Here is a 26,098-nt window from a genome sequence, read left to right as displayed (position 1 = left end):
AAAACTCAAGCTTCTAGGAAAAGAAGACAAACCTCCCAAACAAAGAGCTGGTGATCAAATGCAGGTACATGAATAGCTGGAAAGCTGACCTCTGCAGCTCTGCAGGCGCACGCACACATTGTCTGAGTCATCAACAGTTTTGGCATGCTTGAAATTCGCATCTGACGCTGCAGGTACCAGGGCACGTGTTCTGCTGGTCTTCGCTGATGACCCTGGTAAAAACTGTCTCCTAAACTGGTCATCCTCTGGAAAGCCTGGCTGCCATAACTGCCTGGGTGGCCAAAGAGAAACAGGCATGGCTTGCTTTGGGGAATAGCAGGATGGATTTAGTGCCTCAGGTTAGTGAAGGATTTGATGCAGCTTCTTGCTCGGCCGCCCGTGTGTACGTGCGCTTGTCTCTGCCTGGAAAATGGCTGCTGTCTCATCCTCACGTCAGCACAGCACCCACAGGCAGGCTGATCCCATAGCCAGACCCTTGCAATACCAATGGAGTCCACAATCCCCATGGAAAATGAGTAGGCGGTTCTGAACTTGGCTCAGGAACCATCTCTCCTGCCAGCAAGTTTGCAATTTGCACCCCACTCCTTTTAGGAGCCTTAAAAATAGAGACCAAGGCTGGGAAGCAGGAAGGTTTTTCTAGGGCTTGTTGTGGAAGCAGCCCAGGGTGGGCTGTGTCTCGCCCTTCCCGGCCCCTGGGAGAGGCATGGGAAGCTGGCGTCCGAATGCCTGCCCTGGATGTGGAGCCTCACTTGTCGGCTCATTCATCTATGGCAGTTGCCCAGGTCTCCTCTTGGGATGCAGGCAGCTGGAGGCAGCCAGTTCAAAGGCCAGGCTGTCAGGAAGAGATGAGGGAAGTGTGGGAAGTCCCTGCATGTCATGTAGGAAAATAAACCGTAACAAGGGATGACGGAGCAATGTACAGAGCTGGGCAGGAGGTGCTGTCCTCAGCATCACTAGCAGTGTGCTGGGCCTTCATACCCCGAAAAGGCGTTGACTTTGCCTAGTGCCACCAAAGGCACAAGCACCCAGAAAGCTCAGTGGCATCGTGCAGGTGTTGGCTGTGGCTCTGTCACTGCTCAGAGGATACATGGCATGCTGGCTGGGCCACAGAGGAGGTGATGCTGGAGGCCCATCCCTCCAGGCTGGCTTCAGAGAAGCTCTGGAGCAAACCTGGTGCAGCTGCAGGAAGCCAAGCCCTTGGGGTGAGACAAAGTGTGGCCTGGATGCTTTGTGGTCACCAAGGGGGTCCGTGACACCAGCAGTCTGGGCTGCTTCCTGGTCACCAGCCAGCTCCCCACAGTTCCTCTGCTCACGCGCTCCCGGCAGTGCAGCTGGCCCCGGGATTGCTTTGCTCATTGTCTGCTGTGGGTGATGGCAGCTATTCAGCAGCTGCCAGGTTTCAGGGAAAGGGAGAGATGAGCCACTCCTCCACCCACGTTCTAGGAAAGCCTCTGGGATGAAGCCCTGCCGATGCACACGTTCGTTCCTCAGCAAGGAGAGTGTGCTGTGAAGCCTGCATCCCCCTCTGTCCACATCCCACAGCCCCCTTATCAGCAGGCGTGATGCTGGGGAGCAGAGCTTGGAAGCAGCCCTGGCTGCTGCCCCATCGCACATAATAGTGGCGTCTGCTGCTCCCGTCTCCTTGCCTGTTTGCCTTCCAGAGCCAGGCAGAGTCTTGCCATCACTATTATTTTGCTTTGTGTCAATATTATGACAGCTAAAAGCAGGAGAACTGCATCCACATGATAAGCAGCCAGAAGCTCTGGGCTGGGTGTGGATCGGGTTCCAGTTTGGCAGGGGAGAAAAGTGCCTGGCAGCCCCTGCCCACTGGCTGGCTGGGCCTGGAAAGCTGGGAGGTGAGGGCCAGCAGCAGAGCAGCAGGCAGTTCATGCCTGGGTGCCTCTCCTCTCCATTCAGTGCTCACTGCCCTTTCCCCAGGGTAGATGAAACATGATAAATGTGCAGAATATGCTTTCTTCTCTGGTGGAAAAGTAACCTCTGTTTCCTGGGGAGAGGGCTGCTCTGCTCCCACTGGGAGAGTCTCACCCCTCCCACGGTTACCGTACCCTGTGCCTCCCGCCCCGTGCAGTCCCAGGGTGTTCCATCTCTGCCGGTGGCGGAAGGTCACACACACTGCTACACCAGTCTGTCCTGGCCACAGTCCTTGTTTTTCCCAAACAGCATTCTGCAGCTGCTGGAGAGAAATTTGTGCAGGCTTTCTGGGGTTTGGAGGCTCAGGTCCCACCCGGGGCTTCAGGAGAGGAGCTTGGACAGAAGAGGGTGAGGTGTGCCGTGAGTGCTGTGTCACTGTGGACTCTCAGCAGCTCATGTGCAAGGGGCTTTTGTTTTTGCACAGTGACTGCACTCGCTGTTGGGGCTGCTGACAGAACACTTACGTGTAGGCACCCACGTATGCTCAGGGCTGCAGTTTGTCTCCTCACCCTGCTCCTGGGTTGTGCATTCCTGCAAACACCCATGGTCTGGCCAGTCCCTGCCGCAGGTGGCTGCTCATCCCCTGGACACTGAGCATGGGTGCCCAGCAGGGTGTGCTCCCTAGTCCCCTCCCCACCAGGCACAGCTGACTGATGACTGGGCTGGGAGATGGCTTGTGGTCATTAACCCTCCCATCCACTGCTGGCATTGCTTTGCCATCTTCCCACAGCTTTGCCCTGGTGGAAAGGCAACTCTGTCCCCTGCCCCAGGCTCAGTCTCAGCCCTGAACTAAGCCTGTGCTGAAAGTGGAAGTGCTAAGCTGAACAGTACTGGGTCGACCTGTTCCTGGAGCACTGGCTGGTGAGGGCCATGGCTTCCCAGGGCTTGGATCTGACAATCTCAAGGACCTCCTCCTTGGTGGCACTGTCCATGTCCCCATGGGGGATTTAAGTCATGCCTGGAAGCAGCATCCAGGCTTGCCACAAATTCCCATTGCTCAGGTCCTCTGCCTTGAGTGCTCTCAGATAGCCCTTGTGCCCATCCCATGCCCCTCTGAATCTCTTGTATGACCTAGGCCAGCCCCCAGTGCCTGTGACCCATGGGGACCAGACCCTGCTGTCCCAAGGCATGGGGCTGGACTGTCAGGTGCCTGTGGTTTTGGTTGTGGGTCCCCAGGGAGGCTGAACTCCCCTCCCCAGGAACCAAAACAAACACCAGAGTTCCTGCCACGTGCGGCCGGGGCTGACTAAGGCCGGACGCTTCCGTCTGCCGCGGGCAGCAGTGGCCGGGGCTGTGAGCCACCACCATTGGGGTGCACGGCACAGCCCATTTCCCCCTATTGTCATTCTCCCCCTCAGCAAACACATCCCCCTGTGCACCTGGGCTGGGAGAGGCACTGACGCCACCGTGGCCAGCCGCCAGGGATGAGAGATGTGCTGCCTAGGGCATCTTTTGGAGTCAGATCTGCTGCAGCAGAGCTCTGAGGTGTCCTTAAGGGCCCAGGTGCCCAGGCAGGTTGTTTGCAAGTTGTTTCCTTGAGGAGCAACACTGACCATCCAGGGGTCACTGGTGGAGCCCTGCTTGCCTGCAAGGGCACTAGAGAGCCCCGCATTTCCCAGAAGTCAGCAGCAGTCTCCTGGCAGAGAGGCCTAGGTCCCTACTGTCCAGAGGCTAGGGCTGGGGAGGCCCCTGCCAGACCATTCCTGTCCTCATTCTTACTCTCAAATGCAGGTACAAGCAGCTCCAACAGCCAGTCTTAAGCTCCTCTGTCTTTTACCTTGCATCTCCACTGCAGAGACAAAAGCTGCAGATGATTGATCTGGTTTATCTCAGCATTAGCCATTGGACCAAGCCACTGATATTAGGGCTTAGGAGAGTCTCTTAGGAGAGATCAGGGCCAGGGAAAGCAATCAAATGAAACAGCAAGGGTGAGACATGGGTGCTGTGGGATAAAGGGTAGGTGTGAGGAGCCCAGTGCCTTACATCCTCATGCTGCTTTGACCTCGGGACTGCATTCACAGTGCAGGACATAGGTAGCTGCTGGAGGGGCTCTTGCCCACTAGGGTCAGCCACGTAGAGGGTGACTGTACCAGGCGCTGGAGCACAGAAGGTTTGGCACTTCCCTTGGTGGAAGCCTAAAGCTTTGATGAGACTGACTCTGGTGTCCTAAATAGCAGCAGAACAAAAATAATGCCCTGAGGATTTCAGAGGTGTTCTCTGAGGGCTTCAGGGGTGATGTGGGAGATCCTTAAGCCTACAGTCAGCTTAAGAGTGACTCAGGGACAAGTTGTTGTTGGGCTCTTTCCACATGAGATGCCAAAGGTGGGATTTTGCAGGGGATAAGTTGCCCACAAAGGGATTTTGATGCCGAAATGGGGCTGTTTTACAGAAAAGGTGACTTAGAGGGACCTCGCCTGCGATGCACAGGGTGAGGTTTTGCAGGGGAGAGCAGCTGCCTGCTCTGGGCTCCTTCAGTGCTCATGGGCAGCCAAGGGTCTTGCTCTTGCCCCTTACCCAGAAGATGTAGGCAGCACGGAGGTGACGCTGTTCCCTCGCAGGGATGTGCCATGGCATGCTTGCAGCCGGGTGCCAGGGCTGGCCTTCCCCACTGGACAGCCAGGGTTCACCGGCACCAAGGAGCCACAGCAAGCTTTGTGAGCAGGGCAGGGAGGTGGCACAGACAGGCAGTGGCATATTCAAGGCAATGCTCTCATCCAGCAGCCACTGCATGGGGCTCACCAAAGGGGAGGCATCTGCTCTTTAAGGAAACGTCTCTATTTGCCTTATGTCCCTGGCTGTCCCTTGAGCCTCCTCTGTGCCTTGTTCCCAAAGTGCGTAATACTGCTCCCCAGAGCCGGGTGGGAGGCGGTGCGAGGGACATGCCGGTACATTTATAGAATCGACCTCCAGCCCTATCCTGCAGCTGGGGAGGGGCAGGTTTGGCCCCAGGGATGAAGCATGGCAGAGGGGAAACCAAGCAATTGTGGCCCTAGCCAGCTGGATGTTTCTCCCATAGGCAGGAGGATGTTGCTGGTCACAGGTTACCAGTGTCCAAATATTATTTCTCTTCTCCTGTCTCTGTTCCATGCTGCCTAGAAAGTGGATGCTCATCCCAGGAATGTAAACTCTGCCCAAGGCCTCTGAGGAAACAGCTTCAGACCAGGAACAGGATTGCACTCGGCAATTAAGGGCTGGTCTCCCCAGCCACAGGGCTCCTGGGGGAGAGCCCTTTGCTCCAGCGCCAGAGGCTGGCCTTGTGTCTGAGAAGTGGCCCCAAGGGACCTTCCTGCAAGGACAGGCGTGAGGCCCCGTGTGGTCACGGTCTTTGCAATAACAGGATTCTCTCTGTCCAACGAGTTGGCAGCAGCTGCTGCTCAGGGCAGCCTCTGCTCTTAGGTGGGAGGAAATGCTCCCTTCACCCCCGTCTCACAACTATCCCTGTGGAAGGTGTGTGTGGGGGTCCCCTTGGCCCAGGAGAGTCCATAGGGTGATAGAGGGAGAGCATGAGCATGCTCCAGTCACGATGTTAAGGATGTTACCTGCTCCTTGCTGCTGAGCCAGTGGCGAGAGTATGAACAGGCACCAAAGCCCCCAGCAGCTGCTGAGCTGGTGCTGTGCCGCTGAGTGATGAACTGCAGCGCACCCGGACCCGGACCCGCAGTGGGGCTGGGATTTCTGTGTGCTTATCTCTCCACCATCTCCATGCTAATTTGCCAGGCTTTGCTCCAGCAGCTTTCTCACACACTCAGTAGTACCAATGCCTAGAAGCTCTGGACAGAGCTCAGCTCCCGCTGACGCCTGAGCCGCTGCCACTTGCACGGCCCAACAGGGCTGAGGACAGGCAGCTGGTGTGTCCTGCATACCCACAGGTATGCTGTGGGACAGGCCACTGATGTCCTCATGCTGCAAGGACAGACCTCACACAGTGGTGGGTAGGGAAGCCCTGGAGCAGCCTCCCCACTCTCCCAGGAGGACAGAAACATGAATCCTGGCATGGATACAGAGCCCATTATTTCCCTGGGACCTGCAGCCCACAGGGGATCGTGTTGCGTGCTGGCATCTCTTCACACCTCCCTTAGTTCCAGAGTCCCTGGCCGCTGGGGCTTAAAAATAGAACAGAAAAGGCCACAGAGCTCCTCTGGGCTGGCAGCAGGATTAGGGCCCACACCCGCTGTGCGCCCTTCCCTTCCAAGCTTGAGGGACCCGCCATGGTAGACAGAACCAGGATGCTGTACTTGGGGCTAGTGGGGGCTGGAAACCCTCTGAAAGGGCTCTGGTGGGGCAGGCACGGGGCAGTTTGCCCCACAGAATGGGGTGGGTGGACGGTCACAGGATGTCTGAGTGGGGACAGGACAACAGCAAGGGAATGGGAAGGATGGGTGGGGAAGAGGCTGTCGTGTGGGCACAGGGCAGCCAGGTAGGCGCAGGGTGCGTGACGAGCATGGGGCAGTGAATTCAGCGAGCCGAGGAGCCCAGCACAGCCCCGGGGCTTCCCGCCCGCCGGGGATGCACCGGGCACGGGCCGGTCCCTTGAAGCGCCAGGGTAGCCCGATGGAGAAACGGCCGGAGGCAGCGCGGGGGGCTGGAGAAGGGGGCTCTGCCACGCCCGGGGGCACCGGCCGTCCCCGCTGCCGCCGGGGCAGGGCACCTGCTCCCGCCCCGCGGCGGGGCCGGGGCGGGGCCGCGGCGGGGCGGCGGCGGTGAAATACGGCGACAGAGCGGGGCGCGCTCCCATGGCCCGGCGGCGGCAGAGGCGGCACGGCGGGGCCGGTGGCCCGGCGGCGGGGCGGCTATGCCGGGGGCGGCGGGGCGGGAGCGGCGGCGCTGAGTCGGTGCCGGGGTGGCGGGAGCGGCGATGCGGCTGCTCGGCGCCTTCCTGCGGCTACTGGTGGCCGGGACGCTGGGGGCGCCGCCCGCCCCGGTGAGAGCCGAGGGGTGGGAGGGGGATCGGGGCGGGGGCAGCCCCGTCCCACCGGTGCTGCTGCTCGGGGTGGCCGTGACGGCCGGGGCAGCTCCTCTCGGCGCTGGGCGGGGGAGCGGCGGCGGGTCGCCCCGTGCCCCCCCGCTAGCGCTCGCCTTTCCCTCCCCGCAGGCCCCGGAGGAGCGGGGGACCGCCAGCGCGGAGTCACCCGGTGAGTTGGCTGTGGGCGGCCGCCGGTGCCCCGGCTGGGGGGGGGCGGCAGTTCTGGGAGGACTGTGCGCCGTGCCGGAGGGCGCTCGGTGTTCTCTGGGGTATTTTGCCTCCAGAGCCCCGCGGCGACGCCCGGGGAGGCAGCGGGGAGCTGTGCCGGGGTTCGGTCCCGCAGCTGTTTCCCGCAGCCCGTCCCGGGCGCTTGCGGTACCGGGCACCGCCGCGGGCGGGAGCGGAGCGCAGCCCTGTCTCTGGCTTGCCGTCACTCCGGTGCCGGCGTGCGGGGTCCCGAGTGGGAGCGCTCCGCTCCGGCTGCCTTCTGCTCTCCCCGCTGGGAAGCCCAAGGGGGCGGCTGTCTGCCCGTGGGAGGGCTGGGGAGCGGGGGAGCCCCGCCGCTGCGGGGGCCGCGAGTGAGCAGAGTGCTTGGGGAGGAGACGGAGCTGGCGGGCAGAGGGAGAAAGAGCCCATCGGAGTGGCTGTGGTGGCTGTGCGAGTCCCCGCACCAGTGAGTGATGGACTTTACTGGGCAAAGGGGGTCCTCTGCATCCCTGTGCCCCATGATGGCTGTAGGACCCCACCGCGGCTGCTGCACCTGCCCTGGCGGCCTCTCTGGACGCCTCCTTATAGACCCTGTCCCGGTCTCTTGCAGTCCTGACTTTTCGGGAGATCTGGAATCGTAGTTTCTGCCGGCCGCTGGAGCAGCTGGTAGACGTCACTAACGAATTCCCCAACGAGGTGGAGTACATTTTCAGACCCTCCTGCGTCTCCCTGCAGCGCTGTGGAGGCTGTTGTGGGGACGAGGGTCTCCGCTGCGTCCCCGTGGAGACCAGCACAGTCACCATGCAGGTACGCGCTGCCCCTGCGGGGCCGTGGCTGCTCCGCGGAGGTAGTGGGCTGTTCACCAAGCACCGGGAGGGTGAACTTGCAGACATCGTAACAGCATGACTAACAAGGCAGTGGGCTTACAGCTGCTCACATACATGCCAAGCCAGGAGGGTCCCAATGCCGGCTCTTTGGGCTTACCCCTGAGGCCAAGTGTCACCCCTGGTGGTACTGGCCTCACTCCTTGCTTCCCTGCCCTCTCCTTTTTGTGTAAGCCATCTTGTTCATTGCTATCATCTTTCTAGACCTTCCCTGTCTTGTGATGGTATTGGGTGTCTTCCACTTGCCCATGACTGCCTGCTGGGACAAAGCGGGTGCTGCCCCTGAATCGCAGGGAGAAGTGAGGCTCTCCTGTATCAGGCGATGCCTGTAGTGGTGCTGACAGTGAATGCCTCCACGCTGGGGGCGTGGTGAACATGAAGGGCTGAGCCAGCCACGTTTTCAGTCCCCACTGTGGGAGCTGTGAGATGTGGGATGGAACATCCTGAGCTGGTCAACTCTTCCCCAGGCATTGGGCAGCAGCTGTCCTCACACTGCAGCCCTTCCACTGTGCTGCCAGAGATCAACCTGCTGATGCTGCAGGGAGCAGGGAAAAGCTCTGCTTTGCCATGGATGACAGATTAGAGTGTGCCTGCAATAAATCGTCAATGATTTTGGTCCCTCAGGGTTTGAAAGTGTGGTGGGAAAGGCAGGGTGGGAGTTTCCAAAAACTCTTGGCTGAGGTGGAGCAAGGGCCTGACATGAACAAGAGGTAGCTCCCCAAGCATAGGTCTCCCTCCATGGGAAGGATCCTGCTGCTGTGCACAGGATGGCAATGCCAGACACTTCTGCAGGGGCTAGTGTGAATCACATCAATAGTGAACATACTCTGTGAAGCCCCTGGATGTCTATCCTGAACTTCAGGCTGGGCTGTGGAGTGACACGTGATAGGGCAAATCCTGTACTCCTGGATGGGAGAGTCACTGTGATACTGACTCCAGTCAGTTCACACTCAGTGCTGGGGGAAAGGGGATGGGAGGAGGCAGCAGCAGTGGGAATGGTCTGGAAAACCTGCCGGTGGAGGATATTTCCTTCAGAGAAGGGAGATGCGCAAAGTGGTCAAATATGGGAAAGCTTTCCACAATGGCAGACACTGAAAAATCTCTTCTAAGGCTGGGAAATCCCAAGACCATGGGACTTAAATTAAAGCCTTGAAGACATGGAATGGCACTAGCAGAGCCTCCCAAGCTGCTGGGGCAGCTGGACCTGGCCGGTGCTGCCTACGTGTAGAGATGGAGTCTCTGTTGTTGGAGGTCCTGAGGAACAGGTTAGACATGCGTCTTCCTGGGAGGCTGGGGTGGCAAGGCACTGGCTCAGGAGCCCTTTCAGCCCCCTTCTGCTGCTGGCTGGGAAGTAACCTTTGCTCCTCTTTCAGCTCCTGAAGATAAAGCCAAATGGGGAGGCACCCTACGTGGAGATGGCGTTCACTGAGCATAAGCAGTGCGAGTGCAGGTAGGGACCCCTGGGCTTGTTTTACACCTCCAGCAAGAGTGACCCTGCCAGCTCACCCTGCATGTGGGACAGGAATGCACTGGGAGCACCCTGTCTGTGCTAAGACCCGTTCACACTAGGGTTTGATGGTCCTTATGGCCTTTGTTCAGCTGCAGGCTGCACCACACCTCTGCACCTGCTCCCCACAGCCAAGAGTGTGTGGCATTGTGCCCCAAGGTCAGGCACCACACACTGACTGCAGGGCTGAGGCAACCGTGGCTCTGTGAGGAGGCATGCCTGTGCCCCCCAGCCCTGCGGCTGCCTTGGCATGCCTGTGCTCCTCTGGCCAGAGGATCTGCCTGTGGCTAAAGGAGCAAGGCCAATGGCTCTGAGGCAGGTGTTTGGTGTGTTCAGGCTGGTGGCTCAGAGGGAAGTCCATGGCTTGGCATGCTTGAGTGTGATTATGGCCCAAAGAGAAAGCTCAACAGCTGGGCCTTGGGCCTCCATTTAATGGAGGCTGCTCCAGACAGAGCTGGGAAGCAGAGGTCTACATCCAAGCCAACAAATGAAAGCTTGAAACATGCAGCACCAAGATGGCGTGGATATCCAGCACAGGAATGGATGTGGCACCAACCTGCCACATACTCCTAGTCAACCTAGGCACCTAGTCAACCCCTTGAAGTGCTCACTGTGTCCCAGAAGTGGTGAAAGCTTGGGCAGGATGGGGCCTCTGCCTGGGGACTGCAGTGCAGTGGGAGCAGTGAGCAGCTCTGGTGCTGCCCACATCTGGTCCCTGCCACAGAGCCTCTCCAGCATTGTCTGCGTGGGGAGTCCTGGCAATCACTCTCCATGATCCAAAGGTGATTTAGTATTGCAAAAACTGGGGGATGAATGTCCTGCTGGGCAGCATTAGACATGATCCTTGCCTGGAAGAAGAGCCTGAGGATCCCCGAGTTGGTATTCCCCTGCAATTTTATGAGCAGATGTACTGGAGCAGACCCAGCTCCATGCTCTCTCTAGAGTGTCTGTCACTGAATGCAGAAGGGAGAGTGGGAAGAAGCACATGTGTTACTTCCCCCCCTTCACTTCCAGCTATTTTCCATGCAGGGAATTTCCTAAGCTTTTTGTGTTTTTTCTACCTAGGGTAACTCCCAGGGGATCTCCTATGAGCACTTGTGTAGGCTGCCTTAGAATCTGTGAAAACTTCTTGCTGCAGCTGCTTTTGGCTTCTCCTTAAGCTTCTTCCACACCTGCACATCGCTCCTTTCTGTAGTGCAGGCATGGTAGATGTCCTTGCCTTGACCCCTAAAGGGAATGCTTAAGCCAGGTGTGTTGTGGCTGAGAACCACTACCGAAACTTTGCAGCAAATCCCACGTCTGTTACTCAGGATGTTGCATCTTGTTTAACTATGAGCTATGAAAGCTGTTGCTGAGAGCAGCTGAGACTTAACTTACCTCATTGGCAAAATGTCACATCCCCAGGGGAGTCACCAAAGCTGGCCAGCCTCTTTGTGGTCTCTGCCTTCTCTCTGCCTACTGTAATTAGCTCCTGGCTGAGGAATTGATAAAATGGAGAGAAGTGATATTGGGTCTGTTTTAAGCACAAATGATAACAGGTAGATTGTGCTCTGCACTGGGGCATGTCAATAAGCCACCTCCTGCAGCTCAACATGCAGCACTGCCCAATAACCACTCCACTCTGTCTTTTTCCCACTCTGCAGGCCCCGGCAGGACCTGATGAGGTTGGGAAGGTAAGTAACATCGGGGGCAACATTACTGGCTGAAATTGTGGATCTCGTCTCCCAGACATCAGCCCCTCTTGTGGTACTTTCCTTTTGAAGGAGGAGGTCCAAGAGCCGAGGTAAGAGAAGACAAGACAAGAAGGGACGGAAAGACTGTGAACTGTAAGTGAGCAGGGGCAGGTATGGGTGCTGTCTTGTGGGTTAATTTTTTTGGGATGAGCATCTTCTTTAAACATTTAGATCTTTACTGACACTGTGAGAAGTGAGGGATTTGTGCAGAGCAGACACGGAAGAAAGCAGGAGGGGACAGTGGGCAGCTGTGGGGAGATAGGTTTTTTACTGAGAGCTCAATCGGTGCTTCATAGTCTCCAGGCTCAGCTGCTCAAAGCTGGATGGGGTGGGGATGGATGGACTGTTTGACTTGATGGTGCTTAGCTCTGTCACCATCATAGACCACACTAGGTTTCCTGAATCCATGAATTTCCAGTTTCAGCCTCATGTTGCTGCCAACTGTGTCTTTCCTGCTGTCCTTGACTGGTCATTGTTTGGGTTATTCTACCCTTTCCATCCTTTAGCTCACTTTCTCAATCCCCTTCTATGACAGCACAGACTGGACTCATTGTGGGCACTTCTGAGGTACGTCACCTGTGGCTGGCACTTTCCCCTAGCATTTCCCCATTTTGTCTGAAGCCTGCTGTTAGGGGCTCAACCAGCCCCAGCCCCATCGCTCTCACTCCTCCCCATGAAGAGGCTGCCTGCAGTCCCTACTCCTGCAGTTCGGTGTCAGAGGGGCCAGGCACAGAGAAGGGGGATCCAGAGCAGGGCCTGGGGGTCCAAGTGTCCCTCCATTTCTGGCAGTGTTCACCCCATGCCATGCTCTCTTTGCAGATGTGGCACACCACGCAGGTAGCCTCTGCTCTGCCCCCAGCCTCGATCTTGCTGCCTGGATTTGAGCCAGTTGCATTTCCCCCTGGCATGGGAGACTTGTGGAATCATGTCCCTCCAAGCTGCACTGGGCAGCAGGACTCTGTCAGGGAAGAGCTGACTGGACTCTTGCCTGACCTTGGCGGGAATACAGCCTGGAACCAAGGACTCCCTTGCCCCATCTGCCCTGTTGGCAGCAGGACAAAAGGACCCATGACCAGGTCTGGGGCTGAAGATGAGGAGCTCAAGCCACGTGTTGGTGTTCAAGGGCATCCTGGGGACAGCGAGGAGCAGAGCTGGTGGATGTGCTGCTGGAACTGGCTGGGGAGGACAGCATGATGTGGGAGCAAGCTGAGATGGCTCACAGGGCTGCAAAACTTCTCTGTCCTGTCAGTGCTCTGCAGCTGGGGAGGAAGGAAACCTGGGGCAGGCAAGGCTGCAGGGCTGCATCTGTCCCAGCCTTGGCACGGGACAGCCCAGGAGGGTGCCAGGGAGCTTGCTTGGGAAGCTGTTCTGGTGGGGAATGGGAGGGAACTGGGCTTCTTGCTTCCAGCCACATCCCAGCCTTGCCCTGCTCAATAAAAGCTGGTGGTGAGAAGTGAGAGCTGGCAGTGTGAGCGCTCCTATCTGCTTTCCAGTAGCTGCAGGCAGGACACTTCCCCATGGGCACCCACTCAGGCTGGAGGAGGGCAGTCCTGCAGTGATCCAGGGCTTGTCCCCAGCACCAATCCTTCAGCACCCAAGGGACTGCCCTTGGTTTAATGCTGGAGATGGGCAACCAGCAGGTCAGGACCAAGTTGCTGCCCATGTTGGGACACTACTCATGTGCTGGAATTCAGCTGGGTACTGGGAGACCCTTGGGGGAACTGCCGTTCTCCTCTATACTACGGTGTGACACTGGTACCTCTTCCTATTTACCATCCTGTTTCCCCCACCTCGTCCAAATGTCTGGCTCACTGTTCTGTCCTCCCTGGCAGGGCTGATACAAGATTTAGGGCAGTGTGGGGCAGGCTGCCCATGGGCTTTCCCACTCAGGAAACACTCCACCAAGGCTCGTTTACCTGACATGGGGGGGCAGGCTGGGCTGGGGCCCCCATATCTTACTGGGAATACCCTGAGTGTACAGGGAGCTGGTGGCCCTCATTGAGGTGGCTGCGGGTGCTGCTATTTTCTACTTCCCCCACTCAGCCAGCCCTGTGCCCAGGTCTGGTGGGGAAATCACAGCCCCTGGCTTTCCATGCTTTGAGCAGTATTCCTGGGGCTCTTCCTGTCTTTCCTCCTGCCCCTGCTGCAGGGGCTGCCTGCCAAATGCATCCCATACTGATCTGTGCAAGCCATATCCTGAAGCAGTGCATATGGCTGGAAACCCTAAGGGTGACTTGGGTACCAGCATGTTTGTAGGGCACCCCTGGCACTGGGTTAAAACAAATCAAGGGTCATTCTTGAAAGCTTCAAGCAAAAGACTAGAGGGGAAGATCTGCAAATGCTTCAAGATTACCCTCAAATGATGGGACCTGCAGTTTATCCTGCTCTGAGGAGCAAGAGCGGAGCCTAGTGGAGCAGAAGTTGGGGTCCAATGCAGCTCCTTCCCACATCTGACATGGCTGCATGTAGCAGGGGCAGGCTTGCTCTGAGCTGTAATGCTTGTGCTGCCTGGGGCTGGCACAAGGACATGGGGACAGGGCAAATCCCAGTCAGGGAAAGCTGGTGGTGGGTGTTGAGGAGATGTGAACCTCTATGCTACCACCATGTAGCACGGCATGGACTGGGTGAGTTGCACCTGTGCAGCTGGGCATATCCTTCAGGAGCTTGCTGGATCCTCTTTGGATCCCATTTCCAATTCTGGTATCCACAGTGTCCTGGAGCATAGCCTACATAGGCTCTGCCTCAAAAATGATCCATGAAGTTCCTCCTTCACTACCTCATGGATGAGGGGGACTTGTTGCTTCCCTTCCCACATCACTCAGGGTCTGCGTGGGCCACATGGCACCCTAGCTCCGGAGGCCTGTCCTGGTCCATGCAGGCTCTCCCCATCCCTGTGTGCCATTTCAGCCTGGCTGGTTGCTCTCTAAGGCCAAGGAGAACCACATGCAGCACTTGAGGATGTACATGATGGTTTCTATATTGTTTTTAACATTAAAGTTTCACCTCAGTACTATTAAACTTTTAAAAAGGAGGTTACATAAATCCAAGTATGTTAATTAATAAAAATAAATTTATCAAAAGTGATTATTAAAAAACCCAAGCAAATTCAAACACACTCATGGCCAGCAGCTTTTCCAAACAGTTCCTGGTGTCTGGTGCCCTGCACTGAGATATTCCAGGCAGCTCTGCCCATCAGATTTGGTAGGGCCAGGAGCCTGCCTTGCGTGGCTACCCTGTGTTGCTTCTCCCCCTCCATCACCTGAACCACCTGGGTGCTCTGTGTGACCTTGTCCCTTGTTCCTCCGGTGTCATGGGGTCTTGGGCAACAAGGACACAGGCGTCTGGGATAGACATGGCTGTCCCACTGAAACAGCAACAAGGGCAGGGAGCAGGGGAAGGCATCACTTACACAGGAGGTTTGGGAGCTGCATCTCCAGCTGTCCAGCCTCCCTCTAACTTTGGGGAGGTAATGGGAACCAAATGAGTCCTAGCACCTCCCTGGAGTTCCTGTGGCTGCTGCAGGCATCACATACTCAAGGAAACACCAGCTCCCTTCCCTGACCCTGCCGGAGGGGAGTCCTGCCACTCCCCTCATCCCGAGGGGGAAGGGACTTCCAGCAGGACATCACACCCAGTGGTGGTATGAGGATCAAGGTGGGGGGCTGCAGCCCCAAGGGGAGGAGCAGGGCTCCTGGCCTCAGGGCTTGTGTCCACCACTCATGTTTCCTCTCAAGGAGACCAACCACTGTCTGCCGGTCCCCGCTCTGTTTGCTCCCAGTTGTGCTTTTTTTAGAGGCTTCTACCACTAGCTCCTGGCAGCCCTCCTTGGCCACAGCAGATGTATTACCTGAGCACCCTGACAAGGTCAGCTACATTTACAGAACCTCATGTCCCCCAGGTGCTGTAGTGCCGGCCTGTAGGAGCAGACTGGTGCCATTGTGAAGGGACCATGACAGACCCCAGCCCCAAAGCCAGCAGGGTCCCCCATGGCCAGGTGTAAAACATACCCCAGCCCTGGTTCTCCCAAATTCTCCATCCTTCCCCTGCCTGTGTAAGCCTTGCAGACAGGCAGCTGTCTCACAGGAACAGCACACACTGTGTTATCAGCATCCCTGGGCTCCCTGTGTCTCCCAGCCTTACAGAGCAAAGGTTTGTTTAATAAGGCTTTAGGAGTCAGAAGTGCAGTAAAATGGTTTAGAAGAGTTATGGGGGAGACAAAACATAAACCAGGCTTATGCATCAGGAACAAAATATTACATATTTTTGGGGAAGTACCTGTAAAGGTGATGTGGAGATCGGCCCAGAGACATAGTGTCATAGCTGATGAAGCCCTGACATTAAAGCTTATCCGGTTACCTCCAGCCTCCCCAGTCTTAGGAGGCCACTGGAGCACTGCCTCCCTGCAGCTTCTCCTGGCACATGCCAGTGTAGATGTCTCATGTCTCCATGCAAATAAAGATTCACTGAGGTCTTAACCTCTCACTTTTGACTTACAAGACTTTTGCATCTGAACAAAGTTGGGTATAATCCTTCTGCCTCTGCAGACAGTGATGTTTGCAGTCTCAGCATGTTTTAAGCTTTTGCCAGCTCTCATGTGTCTATTTTAGGCTGTAAGAAAAAAGGCAGCTCTCACTTCGCTCCCTTTATTTGTCTGTGCTAGTTTGTTTTGGGAGTTCCCACTTCCCGTCAAGGGCCACATACTCTTCAACAGGTTAATCTAAAAGTAATCCCCCAAATTTAACATCTGCCATCCAGCACTGACACGGGAACCTGGAAGCCCACAGGTAAGGGCAGCTGTGCCTTAGGACTGGTATGTGTCTTCTCCTCTTGCAAGGCTCTTCCTTGCAAGCCAGTCCTTGGGGCACTTCTTGCTGATGCCTTTGGCTCATGCTCTTCTGGCTGCTTCAGAGGTGTTTGACGATGAATTCAACAGTTTTGTCCCCTCCTAGCAATTCCTCTTCACATATCTCTGTACCACCATCATCTCAATATCCACACCCCTCTACAGATACATTGCGCTGGATTTTGTAATTTACCTGTGCTCTCTGTCCTCTCCAGGCCCACATAGATCTGCTTAAGTCAGGCAGGTGAGCTGTGCCAGCAGCATCCCTGCTCTCATCCAGGGCCCCACCTCACTTGTTTCCTGCTCAGACTTTCTCTTGAGTTTGAAGGAGAAGCCCCCATGCTCTAGTGGGAATTAAAAGGTCCCAGAGACTGGGAGATATAAGCAGATTGGGCAAAAAAAATTGATTTCTGTGATGTAGGGTTTGGTGGGGAAAAGGAACCTGGAAATGTTTTGAGGAGAAATCAAAGAACCAAGCAAGCCGATGATGTCTGGGCAGCCGGTTGCCTCGCAAAGCAGACCCCTTTTTGTCCTGCCAGACCTGCCCTCTGAGACAAAGTTAATACTTTCATACTCCCAAAGAAATGGTCTTCGTTAGAGAGAGTTTGGTTGCTTTCCTGGTCTGTTGTTAACTGACTGGGCTGCGTGAAAGAGCTGCCTGGGGGTGCTGAGCCAGGGAGATCCCCTGCCATCAGTATGCACAGGGTATGAAGTAACCACAGGGCAGCCCCACAACAAGTACTGGCTCCAGCAGCAGCTGAACACAGGGACCGACCAGGCTGGTGTCCTGTGATGGCACAGCACAGGGCCGGCTCCTGTCAAAATGAAACTCTCTTTTTAGAATCACTTCCTGTTGGAATGGGACATGCTGATAGGTTAGCAAGGGATGGACAAAGATGCAGGTGCCTCTCTTTTCCCAACAAATCTTAGTATAGTTTTTCTTAGGATATCCCTGGGATTTAATTCCAGCCCTCCTCCCTTTGCAGGTCCCCTGTCACCCCTCTGGAAAGGTGGTTAGTCAAACTGGGACCAATAATCCAACAGACACAGTAAACTAGTTGGCCTGAGCAGTAACTAATTGAGCACTCCTGGTTCAACAAATCTCCTTCGCTAATAACTGTATTGATCTATTGGGCCCTGCAAGGCCTTTCTGGCCTTCCAAAAAAAAGCGAAGCCAGAAGGGCAGGAATACATGTTTCTAGGCTAAGACAGAGACTGCTATTTTCTACATACTAAATGGTACTAACCACCAGCTGGAATCTCGACTACGATGTCACTTTGCTGTACCTTAATGCATTTGTGCTGATGTTCCCTGTTCTGTACATTTGAAATAAGTTTGTAAAACTCAATGAGTCTACAAGAACTGGTAGAAGGGCCAGCTGAGAGCCCGGCGTCAGGGGCAAGAGCACCCACTTGAAAGATGAAATCAGGAAAAGCCAAGGGTGCCCTGGGCTGACCGTGATGAAGCGGCAAGACACCCAGAACCTTAACGGGGGCAGCGGGGGGGGGGTGGGGGGGAGGGGGTGGGGAGGGCTGCTGGAGTGGGTGCACCCTTCGGGAACCGGCAGAGGCAAAGGCTAATTAAAACACGGCTAATTAAGTGTTATGGGAGGAAGGAAAGGCAGCGGCAAAGGCAGCACTTAACGAACAGGAGCTTGGTTAATTAAGGGCAATTAATGGTGAATAACGATGACAATAAAGCAAGCAGAACGACGGCGCTCACCGCGCGTTAACGGAGCGATGGAGCGCCTGCCTCGGGCAGGGGCGGGACTCCGGTGGGGAGACCCGGGCACAGACCCCGCCGGAGGGGCGATGATGATGATGATGATGATGATGATGATCTCATCCGCAGCCAATCAGCGCCGGCCCTCCCCGCCGCGCCCCTCCCGCCCCTCCCGCCCCTCCCGCGGTGCCGGGATGCTTGGCGGCCACGCTGCCCAGGTGGGGGACCGCGGGGGGCGGCGGGGAGCGGGCCGGGGGGGCCGTGCTGGTGAGCGGCGCCGGGCGGTGCCGGACGAAGGGGCCCTCGCTCCTCGGCTGAGCCCGCGCCCCCCTCCCGCTCTCCCGCGGCGCAGGGCGGCGGCGCGGGGCCATGAGCCGGGCGGAGGCCGAGCCCTGCTCCCGGGCGCTGGCGCAGGCCCGCGTGTACCTGGGGCAGCTGCGGAGCCGCGTCAGCCCGGCGGGCCCCGAGGGCGGAGGGCGGCGGGACTACCTGGTGGAGGCGGCGCGGCAGCTGCGGCTGGCGCTGGAGCGGGACGTCAGCGAGGACTACGAGGAGGCCTTCAACCACTACCAGAACGGCGTGGACGTGCTGCTCCGCGGCGTGCAGGGTGTGTGCGGCCTCCCGGGAACGGGGCACCGGGGCAGCCCTCCGGGGACACCAGCCAGGGGACCAGGGCATCCATCTGGGGGGTGCAGCGAGGGGGTCAGGGTATCCCTCCAGGGAGGATGACAAGGGGGACCGGGACGTCCCTCTAGGGACTGTGATGAGGGCACTGGGGTATCTGTCCGGGGAGTGCAGCCAGGGAGTGCATCCCTTCTGGGAGAAGGGTGAGGGGACTGGGGCATCTCCCTGGGGACTGTGGCCAGGGCACCAGGGGAGCGTGGCAGGCCCCTCACAGCCACTCTTTGCACCAACCACAGTTGACCCCAATAAGGAGCGTCGGGAGGCCGTGAAGCGGAAGATCACACAGTACCTGAGGCGCGCCGAGGAAATCTTCAACTGCCACCTCCAGCGGGCTGCAGGGGGTGGCAACACCACTGCCACGGTGAGGGGCTTGTGTGGGGCAGCATGGGTGGGATGGCAGCGAAGCTGCATCACTGGGAAACCATGGGGGACACAGATAGAGCAGTCCCAGTGAGCCTCTGCCACATGCCACAGTATGATGGTGTAGAGAAAATGACATACACATCAAGCTTCAAAGTGTCCTGGCATGCCAGTGGCTGTGTGGGAGCTGGCAGCTCTTTGCCCTGCCTGGATCAAGGAGCTGACATGGGCCCAGCTTTCCTGGGATGTTTCCAGAACCCCCGCCCCCAAAATGTGTATGCTTAGCTTGCTGTCACCATAGTGAATATGGCCATTTTTGGGAAGACTGAAGCCACTGCAGGTAACCACCTTGTCAAGTGTTAAAAATGTCATCTTCCCTGTCGTTGTTCCCATCCTTATGGAAACCAAAGACAATGGCTGCTTGCTGAATTGTGAGGAGGAGGCGGTTAAAGAAGGGAGAAGGGAGTGAGGCAGGGCAAGGTTGGGGCTTGGTAAGAAGGATGAGGGGAGAAATACAACTACCTTCCATATAGATCCCTTTAGTGTTGAAGCAGTTCAGGTCTAGCTATAAATTTTGAAGTGATTTTACCTCTGCTGCAGGTACAAGCTTTCCCTGAAAAGTTCAGAAATCCAGGGACTGGCCAAGAAAATGGTTCAGCTGATGTTAGGAATGAATCACAGCCATAATTCATTCATTTGGAGTGTTGTCTCTGAATGTTGACCAGGCAGGCAGTATTGCTGCCTCCTCTGGAAAATGCTGGGACTTCTCCCACCCCATGTCATGGACAGTAGCATCTCTAAGTCCTTCATCCTCTTCTCTCACTGCCTTGCAGGGCTATAGCAGCCTGCGCTTCCGGCCCATCAGGACGCTGAGCTCAGCAGTGGAGAACCTGAGACGGTGTAAGGTCGTGGGAGTGATTGATAAGGTAATGGCTTGGTGTGGAACTGGGAGGGTGAGGCTGCGGCTGGACCAAAGGGAGTGTAAACTGGAGGGTCCTAGCAGCTGGGATGGGGGTGCTAGCCCCTAGCAAGCCCACCAGGGAATGTGAGGTTATCCATCCACACCATTCCCACCAAGAATAATTCACAGGACTGGATTGAAGACCCATTAGGAGTTAATTGTGAAATCTGTTCATGTCCCCATTATTTTTGCTTACCAGAGCTCCCAGGTTATTTACAAGGAGGTTGATACGTCCAGTTCTTTCCCACACATGGAATCATGGTTGATGATGGGTGTCGCAATGGTAGATTCCTGTGGGTAATCTGGACTTCAGCAGAAGATGAGATATCTGGATGAATAAACTAGTTACTAGTTTGTGATCTTGGAACGAAGATGCCAGGCTTACTGACCCCATACACACACTACACATTGCTCTCCACTGCCGTTCCCACATCTCAGTTTGTCCGGACTGATGTGGTCTTCCTGTCATGCTGAGGCCCAGATTTGAGCCCAGTGCACTCCACAGAGCTCCTGGAAGGAGCACTGTGAAACCCTTTGGTGTGAAGGAAGGAAAAATGGCATGGGAGTCACCTCTTGTGTTTAATTAACTCTCCGCTTCCTGGCTGCATGGTTGTCTCCTTGCTAATAACCTTCATTTTGTCTTTCAAGAGTAGAGGTTTGAGCCCCACCAAACTCCTCTAGTTGGGTGGTAGTTTTTTAAGTTCCAGAGTTGAGTCTCTTGGGTCATTCCTGTAGGCTGTGTGTTGGGGTGGAAGCAGTGATTGCTTCTGACAAGTACTGTGAATACTGCTTCCAGGTGCAGATCGTCCAGGATCCAGCCACTGGTGGGACCTTTATACTTAAGGTGAGTGTTTTCAGTTTCATCTGCCTGTTTCTCCCTGTCATGCCAGGGCCTCCTTGTTCAAGCCAGTGGCTGGGGCAGGTGAAAGGACCAAAAAATAGCAGCTCTCAGAGGTGTTGGAGGAAGTTCATGGTTCACAAAGCTTCTTCTGGCTGCCTCAGCCATCCTTTGTGATCAGAAGGGAAGTGGTTCTCCTTGGTCATCTGTTTCTCTGCTTTGTAATGCGTCAAACCAAGACTTATGCCCCTGTTAATCTGGTCAACCCCTGAAACAAGTTATGGGTGAGATGTGCTCAATACAAGTTCTAGAACATTTTCCAATCCCCTTGGAACTAACAATAAAGGATTTCAATAATTGGACCAGGAGGATCTGGCATGACAGGGAGAACCATCAGTTCCAGGGGAACAGGAGAAAGGGCTGTCATAGCAGGTTCCTGCCTGAAGGGAGCAGGGGTGGTTGTGAGGTGGTCACTGCTCTGGACCAGCAGTGCCCTCTGGATCCCACAGTACAGGTGGGGAGTGCCATGCCTTGGCAGAGCTTTGCAGAGGGCTGCCTTATCACAGCTGGGTGCTGGGGATGGACAGACCTCTCCGCAAGAGCTGTGCGTTTCCACACATGGGGAGTTCCATTGCAGGTGACACAGTCGAGCAGTCATGGGGCTTGGAAGACGGCACGCTACCTTCTGGCTGGCCTCCAGTCCTGCCACGTGCTAGGCAGCAGGGAGTTCAAGTCCCTGTGCTGTAACACACATTTGCCTGTACCTCCTCAGAGCCTCCCCAAATCCCATGTTGAGACCCGTGAACGACAGACCATCATCCCTCATGGGGTCCCCTTCATGGTCAAGCTGTTGTGCTACTATATGAGTGAGGACTCCATCTTCCTCCACCTGGAGCACGTGCAGGGTGAGTGGGGACAGCCTTGCCTCCTCTGTGAAGCATCTTGGTTTATCCCTAACCTCCCTTTCTTTAAAATCCCAAATACATTTCTCCTACTGTTTTGGGACTAATTTTTATAGTGACAGTGCAAGTCTCCTTCATAGGAGGGTGGTGGGTACCAGGGCTTGAAGACTCAGTGGATGGAGCTGCTCACATGTAGTAGGAATTCTGGAGATTTGATAAGAACTGACTGGGCATATAACCTAGAAATGGGCTTGTGGAGACCTACAAGGAGAAAGAGGTTGTGTGTTGGGGGATGTTATATGGAAACTAGCCTTAGGGAAACTAGCCACCTTGTCTTATGGGAAGGAATGCCTTTAGGTAAAGAAGTTGATGTCATCCAGCATCTTTAAAAGAAAAAACTCTTCATTTACTGGCATTGTCTGAGCATGACAGGAAAGTGATGGAGAACAAAGTGAGGTAGTTCACCTGGATGTTTTAGAACAAAATAATCTTTTGACAAGACCTTTATAAAACATTTTTTGGTTACAAAAGAAGAGATCACACTGGATTGTGAGATCAGACCAAAGAGAGGAGATCGAAAATTGGACATAAAGATCAGGGAGCACATCGGGGTTTGGGTACAACAAGGAGGCATATTTGAGATTGGTCTCAGATCCTGGTGGAGGCTTGTCCCAAGGAACTTCTTTACTCTCTACAGGTTGAATGGATGTGTAGGGGAGAGCAGCTGGAGTCCAGCAATGGCAAGCAGAGGCTGATGTGTGTTGGAGCCTCAACAACTCGTGATTTGCTGTAGGATGAATTTGCAGAAAGCAGCCAGCACTGAATGTAGTGAGGCTGGAAAGCCCTGGCAGGATGCTGTGGGCTCCAGGGCTCACTGCTCTGGCTCATTGCTGACCCACGGGGTCTGGGACATGCTGCAGGAACTCTGGCATCTCTGTCACACAGGAAGGAAAGGATTTCAGGGGAAAGTGGGGATGGCAGTGAGATCAGGGGCATCCGTGAAGATGTGGCTGGTCTGTGACATGGAAGTGGCAGAGCTGGGATCAAGGAGGCTGTGCAGAATGGGGAGCAGGGCTGCTAAAGGAGGAGACTTTGGTGTCCTAGGTCCTTGGGGGAGGTGTGGTGTTGAGCACGGTGTGCTTGTAGGGCTGGGGCATATTCTGCATGGACTTGAGCTTTACTGCAGGGGAGATTAATGATGCTCAGTCACATCCTCAGTATGTGGGCCTTGGCCTGTGCTTGAATGGGCTGTGTCCACAGTGGGAGAACCAGGGATACTTTGTTCCTCATCATTTGTTCTTCTTTCTGATTTCCAGGGGAGACACTGTGGTCTCACCTCCGCTCCAAGTACTGCGTCCAGGAGGACTCTGATTCAAACACCATTCAAGCCCTGAGGGACCGTGGCAGAGAGGATGGTGTGGGAAGCTCCCAGGGTAGCAGCCAAGCTTGGTTAGGCAGTGGCCTCCCAGGCTCTGTGACCCACCAAAACACTGATGCCTCACTCCCTCAGGAGCAGTCCTTTGGGCCCACAGACCCCAGCTCAGGAAACCACCGCCAGCTTCTCCTGGCTCCTGCCAGCAGCATGAGGGCAGCACCTGGAGGACAGGATCCAAGCATGACTGTGTCTGGTGTTGTGGACTATTTTCCAGCAGCATTAGCCAAATGCCCTGGCCACCTCGCTGGCCAGGGCCTGGTTGTCTACCTCTGGGATGATCTAACCAGCAGCACAGGCTGCATATCGGAAAGAACAGCCTCCCAACAAGACTCCAGGCTTCCCCAGGCCCTTGCCCCTGGATCAAAAAGAGGGGGCCAGCCAGGGGCAGGGGAACCACTGCCTCAGAAAGTGTCTGAGGTCTCCTGGGCTCAGCCTCTCCTGATCTTGGGTCAGAGGCAGCTTCCTGCACGAGTTGCCCTGTCCAGCTCTGGCAAGCCCTGTGGGCCTGACCCAGCAGCGTGGGAGCCCTCACGAGAAGCAAGCCTGACCTGTGGCCAGCTCAGCAAGCAACAACCATCAGGACCATGCGGGGCTTTGGCTTCCCACAGACAGAACCAGAGAGCATGGGCTGTGAAGGAGGAGCAGGTGCAGCTGTGGGCAGCAGAAATCCTCCTGGCCTTAGAGGGACTTCACCAACAGGGTGTATTGTGCCGGGACCTCAACCCCAGGAACCTGCTGCTTGATGCAGCTGGTAGGTAGTGCCCCATGCTGCTGCTCTGAGGAGGACAAGGTTGGTCTCTCAGCTGGGAGACTACTGCTTGCCCCATTTCCAGGAAACATGGACTTTTCTTGAGTTTCCTTTGGAGGAGGATGGGAATTTGGAGAGGTTTGAATGTTCCTGAAGTTGGAAGTGTGATCTCAGGTTTTCCAAGTGGTTAGTACAAGATTTGGCTCTGTAGAAGGAGAATCAGGGACTATAGCCACAGGAATGCATTGCCCCTGCTCCCACATGGGGTCTGGCTGCTTGGGAAATCCCAGCATGGGAAAGCTGAGACCAGCTGAGGTTAATGGGACTGCAGTTTTCTCCTCCTAGTTACTGCCTGCTGGGGTGTTCTGGAGCCTTCCCATCCTTTTAAGCTATGGGTACCGCTCTGAGTGCAAGTCATTGCTCAGCTGGCAACATCTGGGGCAAACATCTGGAGAGCTACTAATTGCTTAAGAAAAATGCATAGAGTTTTGCAAGAGGAAAGCTAACCTTCCCCCTCATCCCCCAAAAAACCCCTTCTTTCCTCACCACAGCCTGCACCGAGGTCTGTTAGCTTGGAGCCCATCTAGCCAGTCTCTCCAGCTCCAAGTGCTGCATATCCCAGGCAAGCACTGGAAGGCTGGGGGAAGGTGTGATGCCAGGGGATGCACAGTGCCTCTGTGTTCAGAGCATGACAGGGGCCCAGAACCCTGGCTGTTCCCAGTTGTGGGGATATGGCTTGGCTTAGTGCTCCAAAGTCCCTAGTCTTGTCCTAATCTCCCTGCTTTTGGCGCCGGTGCTGCTCTGCAGGTCATGTCCGTCTCACCTTCTTTGGCCAGTGGACAGAGGTGGAGCCCCAATACTGCAGCCAGGCACGGGAAGAGCTGTACAGTGCTCCAGGTAAGGGATGTGAGCCCTGCCCTGTCCTGCTCTCTGCCCAGTGCCACCAACTGGGGTGAGGGAGCTTCTGCAGGCAGTGAGATGTGCCCAGCATGGTGTGGCCATTTGTGCTCCCTGCTTCCCCCATTAACCCCTCTCTGGCTTTTTCTGCAGAAATTGGAGGGATCATGGAGCCCACTGAAGCAGCTGACTATTGGAGCTTTGGCTCGCTCTTGTATGAGTTGCTGACAGGAGTGGTAAGAGGCTGAGCTGTGCAAGGAGGGTGGGAGAGGTGACACTGTAGCACAAGGGCTTCCTGCTGTGCAGGGGGTGGAAGGCTACCTTGTCCTGCTGGCACCTCAGTGATCTGCCAGGTCGCTTTGGACAAGTGATTCCTAGTGCCTGTGCATAGTCTCTGGGTGTTAAAGGCCCTGGGTTTTAAATCCTGCTGTGTAGGGCTGGATTGTGTAGCAATGAAGGCTCAACGGGGTGCTCCTGCTCTCCTCTGTGCCTCCGCTTACCATCACCCTCTGCCTCCTGCAGCCACTCTCCCAAAACCATCCGGCGGGAATTCAGCCTCACACCCAGCTGCATCTGCCACAGGGGCTCAGCCTGGCTGCTACATCGCTGCTCACCGAGGTGAGGGACTTCGGTGGATGGGAGGGAGGACAGGGCTAGAGGCTGGGGAAAGGCAGACTGGGTTGCTTTTCCAGTGTTCCCATCTACCCCTCCTGCTGTTCCATCCCCTTTCTCTGCAGCTCCTGCAGTACAATCCAAAGCAGCGCTTGGGCTCTGGAGGAGGTGGCATGGCCAAGCTGAAGTCCCACTCCTTCTTCAGCACTGTCCCCTGGAACAAGCTGGTGGGCTAGACAGGCTGTGCTTCCCTCAGGGAGCTGGGCACCTGGCCTCTGTCTGAGCCTCTGTCCCTGGCACTTGTGACCCCAGGTGGCACTGGCAGCTCTGCCTGCTGGGGAAAGTTTGCCTCAAGAGCTGCCCTGGGCTGGGGTACACATGAAGTTTTGCAGCCTTACATGGCCTGTCTCTGCTTGGTTGTTGGCATCTCCAAAGAGGAGGCTGCAGGCTGGGCCAGGCTGTCTTCTCATCCAGGTCCTCCCTAGTGGGAAAGGGAGCCCAGGTGCTCACCCCCCAGGAGAGGCCATGTGCCCCTTCTGGGGCATCCCTTGCTCAGCTTAGCACCGCACCCTGGAACTCCCATTTTTTTATCTCTGCTGCTACCACAGTGACCTTCCTGCTCTGTTATTTTTTGTGGCTTTCAAATGCAGCCCCCTTGGGTACTGCTGGCTGGAGCCCAAGCTCTCTGCCCATCCCTTACTGCATGTGTGTGTGTGTGGGTAATGCCTGCTGCAGGAGTGAGATGGGAGGGAACTCCCTGCTCTTCTCCCCCTCACCCTCTGAAAAAATAAACCACTCATTATTGCTTGAAGAAATGTTCTTTTGTTTCTGAGCTGCACGAGCCAGGCCTAGGCCAAGCATGCTGAGCA

The 26,098-nt window shown here is 56.0% G+C and overlaps 2 protein-coding genes across 2 annotated transcripts; both read left to right on the top strand.

The window, feature by feature from the left end:
- The first annotated feature begins 6,787 nt into the window (after nucleotides 1–6,787).
- PGF (placental growth factor) lies at nucleotides 6,788–12,901 on the top strand. Its single transcript, XM_032690363.1, has 7 exons — nucleotides 6,788–6,853; nucleotides 7,025–7,064; nucleotides 7,713–7,909; nucleotides 9,360–9,436; nucleotides 11,137–11,166; nucleotides 11,257–11,319; nucleotides 12,046–12,901. Exons 1-7 carry the CDS (start codon nucleotides 6,788–6,790, stop codon nucleotides 12,065–12,067), a joined length of 495 nt encoding a protein of 164 aa, XP_032546254.1. The 3' UTR covers nucleotides 12,068–12,901.
- A 5,079-nt stretch (nucleotides 12,902–17,980) lies between these two features.
- On the top strand, nucleotides 17,981–26,038 carry RPS6KL1 (ribosomal protein S6 kinase like 1). Its single transcript, XM_032690359.1, has 10 exons — nucleotides 17,981–18,399; nucleotides 18,713–18,837; nucleotides 19,670–19,762; nucleotides 20,594–20,641; nucleotides 21,408–21,540; nucleotides 22,854–23,723; nucleotides 24,528–24,617; nucleotides 24,771–24,853; nucleotides 25,140–25,235; nucleotides 25,355–26,038. Exons 1-10 carry the CDS (start codon nucleotides 18,162–18,164, stop codon nucleotides 25,463–25,465), a joined length of 1,887 nt encoding a protein of 628 aa, XP_032546250.1. The 5' UTR covers nucleotides 17,981–18,161; the 3' UTR covers nucleotides 25,466–26,038.
- The last annotated feature ends 60 nt before the right edge of the window (nucleotides 26,039–26,098 follow it).

This window comes from Chiroxiphia lanceolata, chromosome 6 (genome assembly GCF_009829145.1).
Source record: "Chiroxiphia lanceolata isolate bChiLan1 chromosome 6, bChiLan1.pri, whole genome shotgun sequence".
In the NCBI taxonomy this organism is placed as follows: Eukaryota; Metazoa; Chordata; class Aves; order Passeriformes; family Pipridae; genus Chiroxiphia; species Chiroxiphia lanceolata.
Note: the sequence above shows the minus strand (reverse complement) of the source record. Positions and strands in the feature narration are given on the sequence as shown.

What these genes read in the sequence shown, in the direction of transcription:
- PGF (XM_032690363.1), top strand. Translation starts at nt 6,788, where the DNA reads ATGCGGCTGCTCGGCGCCTTCCTGCGGCTACTGGTGGCCGGGACGCTG. An exon ending in CGCCAGCGCGGAGTCACCCG is followed by an intron (nt 7,065 to 7,712) that starts GTGAGTTGGCTG and finishes GGTCTCTTGCAG; the next exon opens with TCCTGACTTTTCGGGAGATC. An exon ending in CCAGCACAGTCACCATGCAG is followed by an intron (nt 7,910 to 9,359) that starts GTACGCGCTGCC and finishes CTCCTCTTTCAG; the next exon opens with CTCCTGAAGATAAAGCCAAA.
- RPS6KL1 (XM_032690359.1), top strand. Translation starts at nt 18,162, where the DNA reads ATGAGCCGGGCGGAGGCCGAGCCCTGCTCCCGGGCGCTGGCGCAGGCC. An exon ending in GTGGCAACACCACTGCCACG is followed by an intron (nt 18,838 to 19,669) that starts GTGAGGGGCTTG and finishes ACTGCCTTGCAG; the next exon opens with GGCTATAGCAGCCTGCGCTT. An exon ending in CTACATCGCTGCTCACCGAG is followed by an intron (nt 25,236 to 25,354) that starts GTGAGGGACTTC and finishes CTTTCTCTGCAG; the next exon opens with CTCCTGCAGTACAATCCAAA.